Genomic DNA, 10,420 nt, shown 5'->3' with positions numbered 1-10,420 from the left:
TAAAAGATTGCAACATAGTCTTTAGCTGACCAATCTCACTCACCCCTCCAGAAGATGATGCTCCGTGATTGGGAGGAGGGAAGGAAGGAGGCTTCTGAAAGCCTTGTTGATTCTTATGTGGAGGAACATACGGCTGCTGCTGGTGCGGAGGAGGGGTAGGATTGAGCACATTTTGATTAGTCCACCTCAAATTGGGATGGACCGACCTTTGGTTGTTGTAATAGGAACCCCCTCCTTGCCTATATTGTTGAAAGGCAAGGACTTGTTCCTTCTCCGTAAGACAGCCAACAGTAGTGTGACCGTCATTGCTCCCACACCTCTCACATATGATGGTCTCCCCTCTAGTAAGCATATGGACCGTCTGAGGCTCCCCAGCAGAGTGTAACTCCAACTTGTCAAATCTAGCATTCATGGCTTCCAGCTGAGCCACAACCTGCTTATCAACTGCATGAACTGTTCTAATACCATCCCTCGGGTTTCCATACTCAGCACTGTGATTCGCCATCTCTTCAATAAGGGCCCATCCCTTATCATCGTCGATATTTTCCTGGAATCTCCCATTAGATGACGCATCAAGTATGGCTCTGTGATCATCGTACAGCCCATTATAGAACTGGTTAGATAGAAACCACGGGTCAAAACCATGGTGAGGAATATACCTCACCAACTTCTTGAATCGGGACCATGCCTCATATAAAGTCTCATCGGGAGCCTGCTTGAAACTGGTAATCTTGGCCCTCAGCTGATTGATGCGCTGTGGAGGGAAATATCTCTTGTAAAAGGCAAGAGCAAGAGACTCCCAATCTGTAACCCTTGCAGCTGTGCGATCCAAATCAGTCAGCCACTCCTTGGCTGAGTCAGTTAAAGAAAAAGGAAACAGAACCTCCTTAATCTTGTCTTGAGTTACCCCCTTTGTGGCGGGCATAGTAGATCAGTAGTCTGTAAAGACCTCCATGTGCTTTCTTGGGTCTTCACCTGCCACACCTCTATAGAGATTTCTTTCCACCAGATTGATATAGGAAGGACGGATGTCGAATGTATTCCCATCCTCAGTCTGGAGATTGAAACCCTTTGGAATTGAGGCTGCTTTAGGCTCCGAGTGACTAGAAAGTTTCGACATCTTTACTTGTTGATCGGCAGAAATAGGAATGTCTTCTGCGAAAAGAGAATGATGTAGCTCTGGCTCAAAAGTACTCAAGTCTTTCTTTCGTGATTTTCTCTGCAGACGGAGTCTATGCCTGAATAGTCTCTCTGGCTCTGAATCAGCTGAAACTAACTCAAACCTGTCTGACCTGGGCATAAACAACACTGAAAAAAAAAAAATAAGAACTGCCTCAAGGAATAAAAATTCCCTGAGACGGATAAAATAAACGAAACAAAGACAGATAGGGCAATTGGTTCCCCGGCAACGGCGCAAAAATTTGATACGTCTGTCGTGTACCTATCAAAAATAAACTAACTAAACTAATTATATAGCTAGGGAAGTCAGGTCGATCTCCTCAGGGAGGCAAGATATCTGTAGGAGTCCGTCTATTTGGTCACAAATGGGGGGTGTTTAAATTGGTTTTCTAAACTAATGAAGGTTTAAAGGGAAGAGAAATAGATAAGAGCAGTAAAGGCAGAAAATGGGGATAAACTATCAATAAAGTAGGGACATGTCAGGATTTCGGTTCACTACGGTAGTCCAGTGACTCAACTGTAAACAACTTAGACAAATTAATGCGAGACGGATATGGAAAGGTCCTTCCGGTCCACTTTCTACCCTAAACTTCCACTAACTTAACTTCCGTCCTCGTTAGGGTAGTCTACTGTTCATAGGAGGCCTGTTTAGTCCAATCTTCGGATCCAGGATTAAATTTAACCAGATTAAAGGGTGACTCAGAAGCGTGCACTCAACTAAGTCGGTAAAATACAATTAAATTGCTATGGTGAAAGAATTTCACAATTAATTCATCTAACCTATTTACTACATCATCACATTTCTACCGTAGATCCCCTAATCCAAACATGAAACAAGTTTAGCTACTCATATCGCTATTAATATTATCAAAACCAACAAAAGATGAACTAACAATAAACATAATGAAATAATAAATAAAGTGCATAAAAGAGAATTAGGGCAGAAAGTAAATGAGGCAAAACAAGTAATTAAAGCAAATGAAATAAAGATTATTATTAAGAAAGGAGAAAGAGATTACAATCGTGCGAATCCGGCGTAAAGAACACACAAATCCAAGCGAAATAATCCCGAAAATAAAGTTACAGTGAAGAGGAGAAGTAACGTAGTCTTTGTTGTGAAGAATAGATAAAAGCTAAGTAAACAATAGGTGCTAATGACCTAGCTAATGCGTGCTTAAATAGGAAAATAACTAAGTTTATCAATTTAAAACAACTCACGGGCTAATTAAAGCCCATGCCAACAGAAACCACTCGATCGAGTAGAATAAATCCACTCGATCGAGCAAAACACCAGAAAATCTACTCGATCGAGTAGAATAGTTACTCGATCGAGTAACCTCTCTTTTCAGCACTTCTGGATCGAGTAAATAACTGCTCGATCGATCAACTGAGGCTATAAAAACCGCTCGATCGAGTAATAAAACTACTCGATCGAGTCTTCTTCCTTCAAATCAGCCTAAACTCGTCACTGACTGCCTCTTAAACCATGCCTTCACGCATTCCAATGCAGTATCTCACTCTGGAAAATCCTGTCTCCTCAAAATGCATGCAAAAAGGACAAAAAATGGTACGATTCTACTACTTTCGCGTTCATTTCTACAAAACGGACAAAACGAACCAAAGTAGACAATTCGGGGCATAATACTATATAAACAGTACAAAAATGCATAGAAATACGTGCTAAAGTAGGCTAAAAAGACTATACAATATGCACGTATCACCCACTAGTATAAGATCATTTTCGAGCCATTAGAAGGGGTTTAGCAAAGATCGTCTCATTTTGGTCTCATTTCATCGATACTCATTGAAAATTTGAAATGAATACATGGTTATTCTCCTAGCATGTTTAGTTACGCATTTCTATTGTCAATTTTAAGGGAGAAATTCATTTGGCACGAAACCTCCAAATTTTCGACATTTTTGGGCAAAAACCCTAATTTTCTACCTCTAATTCAAGCTACAAATGCAAATTAAAGCAAATACGAGATGCATACCTGGATTAGTCTTGATTTATGGCGATTTTTGATCAAATTTTGATGAAATACGGTGAGGTTTTGTGTGTTTGTCGAAGAAGAAGATGAAATGTTTATGTTTGAATGAAACATAGAACTCGTGATGAGTTCTGTTTTACTCAGGAATGGACGAGCTTGGGAGAAAAGACAGTGAATGCGGTGCCCTTTCCCCAGGCCATAAGCCTGTTGCGCCTATTCTTCAGTGTGTTTTACAGCAGTTCTTGCTTTCAATTCGTTACAAGTTCGTTATAAGCGGGCCCAGGCCCTAACTTTCCCACTGTTGGATATTTTCTCTAGTGCTTAGAGTATATTTACTCCGTATATTTCCCATGGGTGTATTTCTTTGCCCAGTTGGTCTACATCCAGCGAGTTGCAATTTTTAATTTCCTAGTGAGAGTTCATCGCCGCTATACAGCCCATGTGTCTCTCTACGAAAGTTGATTTTTTTTTTATCAGCGGTTCTCAGAAAGTACCGCCTTCTACTAAGTTGATTACTTTTTAGCAGTTCTTAGAAAGTCCCGCTTTCTACCAAGTTTTATTCAGCGGTTCTCAGAAAGTCCTGCCTTCTACAGAGTTGATTATCTACTAAGCGGTTCTCAGAAAGTTTTGCCTTCCACTCAGCGGTTCTCAAAAAGTCCTGCCTTCTTCTCCAACACGGTTCTTGGAAAGTCCTATCTTCTACAAATTCGATTATTTATTCGGCGGTTCTCAGAAAGCCTTGCCTTCGTCCCCGTCGGTTCTGAGAAAGTCTTGCCTCTGTCCCAGCGGTTTCTTCTAACAACCTGCTATTGACGTCGGATGTTTCGTCCCTATGAAGTTACAAGTATGGTTTTTTCTTATGGCTAGCGAGCTTCCTTACGTAATCTAATGGACTTTATACGACTCTCCCCGATAGTCGACAGACTCTAAAATGTTCCCGACGATAGGTCCTTGGCTCTGACCCCTTGAGCCGCCTCGCGTCGCTATAGTCTTCAGGTTGTAATATTCGATTGATCAGAGGGCTATACTTTAACTATTGCCTTGTCCAAGCCTCAGTAAACGTGGGGGCTCTGTAGACACCTCGTTTGTACACCTCCCACCAACCACCCACTGATGATTTGGCCGCATGTTTAATCACGAGGAGCGATTTATGACATTTCGTAAGTTCGTCGACACGTGATAGTTCAAAAAGTTAAGTCAACCGCATGGTCGCAATCTACGCGCCGATACGGTCGCTTTGACAGTAATTATTGTACATTTGAAGTTTGGGTCTAAAACCGTCTTATGCCGAGTCGGAATGTTCTAGAGTGTTTATTCCGAAATTTTTATCTTTTATGATTTAAAATCACGGAAATATCTTCTTTGCGGAATAAAGAAGCATACATCTTCCCTAGTTCCTAATTTTAACCGCAGAAATCTTTCTTGCCAAGGAGGAAACTACCCAAGAGAAAACGCAGCAGGAGCTCCGCCTCTTGGAAAGGTCGCAGTTCCTGCTGCGCCTCTTCCTGGGCTGGTTTTTTTTTTCCAGTTTTCAGAATCATTTCGAATTTTTTCCTAATCCCACTTTTACCTAAATTCCTCCACGTACTTAGTATAAATAGTGGCCTCCACCTCACATATTTTCCACGCGAGTGTCCGCCCTTCTCTTCTCCTTTTCCATTCTAAGACCGTGCTCTTCCTTTTCGACACCTACGTGCTTGCTCTAGGAGACCACGTAAGCTCAGATCATTCTGAGTACCAGTCATGTTGCATAGAGCGACCAATTTGACAAACTCCACCTAATCAATCTAATCAATCTGTTTTAAATCCTTTTTAAAGGCACTTTCATTCGTACATCGAATCGTGCAATCACTAAACGACAACTTAGTCATTCTCGTTTTATCAAACATGTATGTCTGAGGGTGTAAATCCCAATCTTATTTCTTTTATTTTCTATATATATAACACATGTAAGAATTTATATCATTTATATGCTCAAATCTTCTTTTAAAAACACCTTTTTTAAAACCCTTTGACGGAAACCGCAGAGAAACGACGTGCGGAAGAATCGCATCAACTGATGTGCCTTCTAGAAAGGCCGCAACATCTGTTGCGCCTCTTCCAGAAGCTGCTTTCAGTTGCTGCACTTCTTCTTCTTCCTCGGGTCTTTGATTCTTTCGACTTTTATTTTCTTTCTTCATTCTCCTCTTATTATTACGTTTAATAGTTTTCAAATTAGTTTTTATAAATCTTTTCCAACCTTTTTCGACTTATATCCCTTATAATTCAATATTTGCGGGTTTTCGTCATCTTATTTAAACCCGTATTTTAAAGGTTCGATTTTCCCCATATCGAGTCTTTAGAATTCGTCTTTTGTACATAGTCTCTTTATTTTCCAGTTTCGCTACTTTAATTTCGTTTCTGTCTGTTTTCAAGTTCAAAGTTTCGATCGTTAAAAAACCCGACATCATATAAATTTGTAAATCGTTGTAATAATTTATATAATCTTGTTTTCTAATCTGACTCGTGACGATATTAGCGTATGTAATATGACTAAATCACTTCTATTCGAGTCGTGTATCAATAATCAACATAATTTGACCAACGAACAATAACTAACCCGCGGGTCTGCATTTCATAGTCAGAACCCAACTCAAGAATAGCCGCAACAGGAGATGCGCCACTTCCACATGACACACCAAATGCAGCGCCTGTTCTGGGTTGCTTCTGCTTCTGAACTCTTTCTCGTCTCGATATAATTCATTTATCCGGATTCTAATCGACTATTATTCATATTACTGCCTTTCATATTTTAATTTCTTTTTCTTTATTTCTTTTTCTTATTGTTGAGGTCTTTTCCCATATATGTGTGAGGGGCATTGTCCCACATCGATAGAGTAATAGTGAAGGGGCTAGCTTATAAGTTAGTGGGATACTCCTCCTATCACCAATTGGTTTTAGGATGGAACCTCACTTGCTTGTGGGCCAATCTCATGCACCTAATTCTATAAACCCGCTGCGGAGGACTCAACAAGTGGTATCAGAGCCGACGGTTCGGCTTAGGACCGCAAGGTGCGATGTGGTGACGGTGGTCGAGATGGCGTGGAGTAGCGTCATGGTTGCGGAGTAGCACCACCGTTGGACTCTCTCCCTTGGTTGATCAAAGATGCGGAGTAGCATCGTGCGGCGTAGCCTGGTCAGCTCGACACGGAGTTGTGTCGGGTGCGGAGTAATGCCGAGTGAGGGGGAGTTTCGGCACACACACATGTGAAATGGGGATATTGTTGAGGTCTTGTCCCACATCGGTAGAATAATAGTAAAGAGGCTAGCTTATAAGTTAATGGGCTACTCCTCCTATCACCAATTGGTTTTAAGATGCAACCTAAGTTGCTTGTGGGCCGGTCTCATGCACCTAATTTTATAAACCCGCTGCGGAGGACTCAACACTTTTTTTTTTTTTTTTTTGGTAGAATGTAAGAATTCTATTAATAAAATTGGGCTATTACAAACCTAGTTTATCAACCAAACAACAAATTAAAGGGTACATATATACCCCTGCTCAACTTACTCACTGACCATTACATCAATTCCACACTAACTGTTTCCTAGCCTTAATCACTCTGCACATCCAACTTTGAACATCAGACTGGACCCTTTTCGAAACAACCTCCGGATGCCATACCATATGGTTGAAATGGCAGTTATTACGAGCCCACCATACATGGTACACCAAAGCTTGCACTACTAAAGATATAAATTTCCCTCTGTTCTGGTTTTGAGCTTGCCACCAACTCAAAACATTACTCTCAGGAATCACTAACCCATTCCATTCTTGAATCAATAGCAGGATCTTCTTACTATAAGAGCAAGAGAAGAACAGGTGAGCATGGTCTTCATCTGCATCTAAACAAAGAGAGCAAAGTAAATCACTGCATTGAAACATTCTGCTGAGTCTGTCTTTAGTCAGAAGACGGTTTTGAACATAAAGCCAACTGAGAAACTGATGCTTAGGGATACCATCAGAATGCCAGACTAAACTATGCCACTCCACATGAGGATCCTCCTCTCCTAGCCACTTGTAACCTTTAGCTATTGAGTATGTACCATCAATTTCAATCCAATCATGATTGACATACCCAGAGAGAAGCCTATCCTTAACCCTGCAAATTCTTTTCCATGCCCAACTACTGCCATGAGGTGGTTTATAGCCAGTCCGGTCCATACCTTTTAAATAAGTGCAGTGCACCCATTTAACCCACATATGGTCCTTCTTATGCATCAACCACCAAACATATTTGCCCACAGCAGCCACATTCCATCTTCTTATGTCACACACCCCTAATCCCCCCTATTCCTTTGGCAAGCATACTTGTTTCCAAGCCACCAGAGCATTGGAAGAGGAGTTAGGGTCCCCTTTCCATAAAAAAACTCCTGCATATGCTTTCAATCTTTGTCATTATACTGGTGGGAATGATATATATCCTAGCCCAGTAACATGAAGAGTACTTAGCACACTTTTAATCAATACCAACCTTCCTGCATATGATAACTTTTTCGTGCCCAGAGCTCTAATTCTATCCACCACATTCTCCACCAACATATTGCAGTCTAGAGTGGACAGTTTCTTAGCAGAAATAGGGACTCCCAAATATTTAAAAGGTAACTTCCCTATTTTAAGGCCTGTTAATTCTGCAAATTGTTCCAGTAGCATGTTTGGCAGTCCATTACCATAGACATAGACTTTTGTTTGTTCATCTGTAGCCCAGAGGCAGCAGTAAAAGTAGCTACAGCTCTCATTACAGCAATCATAGAGTCCCAATCACCTCTACAGAACACTAACAGATCATCAGCAAAGCATAAGTGTGTGAGGTTCCGCTTTTTGCAGAGAGGATGGTGCTTGAAGCCATCCAATTCAGCCAGTCTATTCAAAATCCTTGACAGGTATTCCAGGCACACAGTAAACAGGAGAGGGGACAAAGGATCCCCCTGTCTCAAGGCTCGTTTACCTGGAAAAAAACCAAAAGTTTCTCCATTCAAAGACAAGGAGTAATGAGGAGTAGTAACACATTCCATCACAAGGTTGATGAAATGGTTAGGAAAATTAAGAGCCTTTAGCATATCTCTCAAGAATGACCATTCAATAGAGTCATATGCTTTTTGTAAATCCAACTTCATGATTACTCTAGGAGAACAGATTTTCCTATTGTATAACTTGGTAAGATCCTGGCAAATGAGAATATTCTCCATAATATCTTTATCTTTGAAGAATGCACTTTGATTAGGGCTAATGATATCTAGCAGGACTAAACTCAGCATGTTACATAGTACCTTGGCTATACATTTATACATGATATTGCAGCAAGCAATTGGACGAAATTGGCTCACATTCTTAGGATGCTCCCCCTTAGGTATCAGAGTTAAGGTAGTATTGTTAACCTGCTTCAAGAGTTTGCCAGATTGGAAAAAATCCTGAACAGCAAGGATCACATCACTCCCTAACACATCCCAAATGCTTTAAAGAATTGTGAATTGAAGCCATCAGGACCAGGGGACTTAGTGCTAGGGGTAGAAAAAATGGCCTGCTAAATCTCCTCTCCAGTGATTGGTAAATTCAGACTAACTATATGCTCATCACTGAGGATCTTCCCCTTCCTAACAGTGGGAACATGAACTTTTCTCACAGCATTACTCATTCCCAACAAATTCTTGTAATAATTCTCAAACGCAACATTAATGTCTTCAACCTGGTTCAACAATCTACCATTAACATCCTCAATATGAACCACTTTATTAGCAGCTCTTCTCTTCTTAAGGACAGAGTGAAAATATGCAGTGTTATTATCCCTTTCCTCCAACCACTGTGCTTTAGATTTTTGAAGTAGGAAAGCATTCCTTGCATCTTCAAGTTGCCTATAGCCATCAACAGCTTTTCTTTCAGCATCAATCATCTGAATATCCTGAGGTTGGGTCCTGAGTTCAGCCTGGATTGAATGTAAAGAAAGTAACATTATATGTGCATTCTTTTCAATGTCATGAAAGTTGTTTCTGTTCAGCTCCTTTAAATCTCTTTTCATAGCTTTCATTCTTTTCACCACTGTATACATTAGAGTCCCATATGTTCCATTATTCCAATGTGTAGTGATAATATGTTTAAATTCTGGTGCACTTGCCAACATGTTAAAATATCTGAAAGGCACATTTCTCTTCCTATTTTCTTCATCTAGCTGAACTATGCAGGGACAATGATCATATAAACCTTCAGGGAGGAAATTAGCAAATGACTCTGGAAACAGATGGAGCCACTCATCATTAATCAACACCCTATCTATTCTGCTATAAACTCTGGACCTGGGCTCTTGCTTGTTTGTCCATGTGAAAAAAGAGCCCACAGCTTTCATATCCTCAACACCACAATGTTGTACACAATCCTGAAAAGGAGAAATCTCAGCTGATGTAATCTGAGACCCAACCCTCTCATTTGGAAATAAGACATTGTTAAAATCTCCTCCTATTAGCCAAGCTCCAACAACCTGTGTTTGATAACGTTTCAAAGTAGTCCACGGTGTCCTTCTTTCTGCAATCTTGTTAAAACCATATACATAAGTGATCTAATACTCTCTATTCCTTCCTCTTTCAGTAACTTTGGCATGAATGGTTTGAGCAGTAATATCCTGAATATCAACCTGATAAACCTGAGGATTCCACAACATCCACAATCTACCTCCTCTATGACTTTGATGGTTAGTGCAAATAGCCCAATTATTACAAATAGCATTACTTACTTTCAACCACTTATTACTCTTAATTCTAGTTTCAATAAGACCAAATAAATCTACTTTATTGATATGCAGAAATCTTCTAATATCCATCTGCTTATTTATCTTATTAAGGCCTCGTATGTTCCAAAAGCCCAGACTACCCATTATCACTTTGTTGTCCCTTATCCTTGCCCATCTCGTTATTCTCAACCACTGCTTTCTTCAAGGAATGTGTAAACACTTTTCTTTTCAAATCCCTTTTTGAGCATATTTATGACGTAAATTCAGTAATCCATTGTAATTTATAATTCTTTGTGTTTTCATATTTTTCTTATATAATTTATTTCTTTGGTATATTCACATGTAATCAACCTAAATTCCAACTTCGACCCAGTTGAGTGCTAAACTGCTTGTTAACCGACATAGTCTAATCTCACATATTAGAATTGTTAGGTTTATTTACCTTTTATTAGACTCCTCTAATAATGAACTAATTAACTTCTTAATTATTTG

At 40.0% G+C, this 10,420-nt stretch overlaps 1 protein-coding gene across 1 annotated transcript; it reads right to left on the bottom strand.

Annotated features, from left to right (window-relative positions):
• Positions 1–6,732: 6,732 nt before the first annotated feature.
• On the bottom strand, positions 6,733–7,371 carry LOC141657675 (uncharacterized). Its single transcript, XM_074464981.1, has one exon. It carries the CDS (start codon positions 7,369–7,371, stop codon positions 6,733–6,735), a length of 639 nt encoding a protein of 212 aa, XP_074321082.1.
• Between the last annotated feature and the right edge of the window lie 3,049 nt (positions 7,372–10,420).

This window comes from Silene latifolia, chromosome 1 (genome assembly GCF_048544455.1).
Source record: "Silene latifolia isolate original U9 population chromosome 1, ASM4854445v1, whole genome shotgun sequence".
Taxonomy (NCBI): Eukaryota; Viridiplantae; Streptophyta; class Magnoliopsida; order Caryophyllales; family Caryophyllaceae; genus Silene; species Silene latifolia.
Note: the sequence above shows the minus strand (reverse complement) of the source record. Positions and strands in the feature narration are given on the sequence as shown.

Coding starts and splice junctions, on each gene's coding strand:
- LOC141657675 (XM_074464981.1), bottom strand. CDS start 7,371: ATGGACCGGACTGGCTATAAACCACCTCATGGCAGTAGTTGGGCATGG.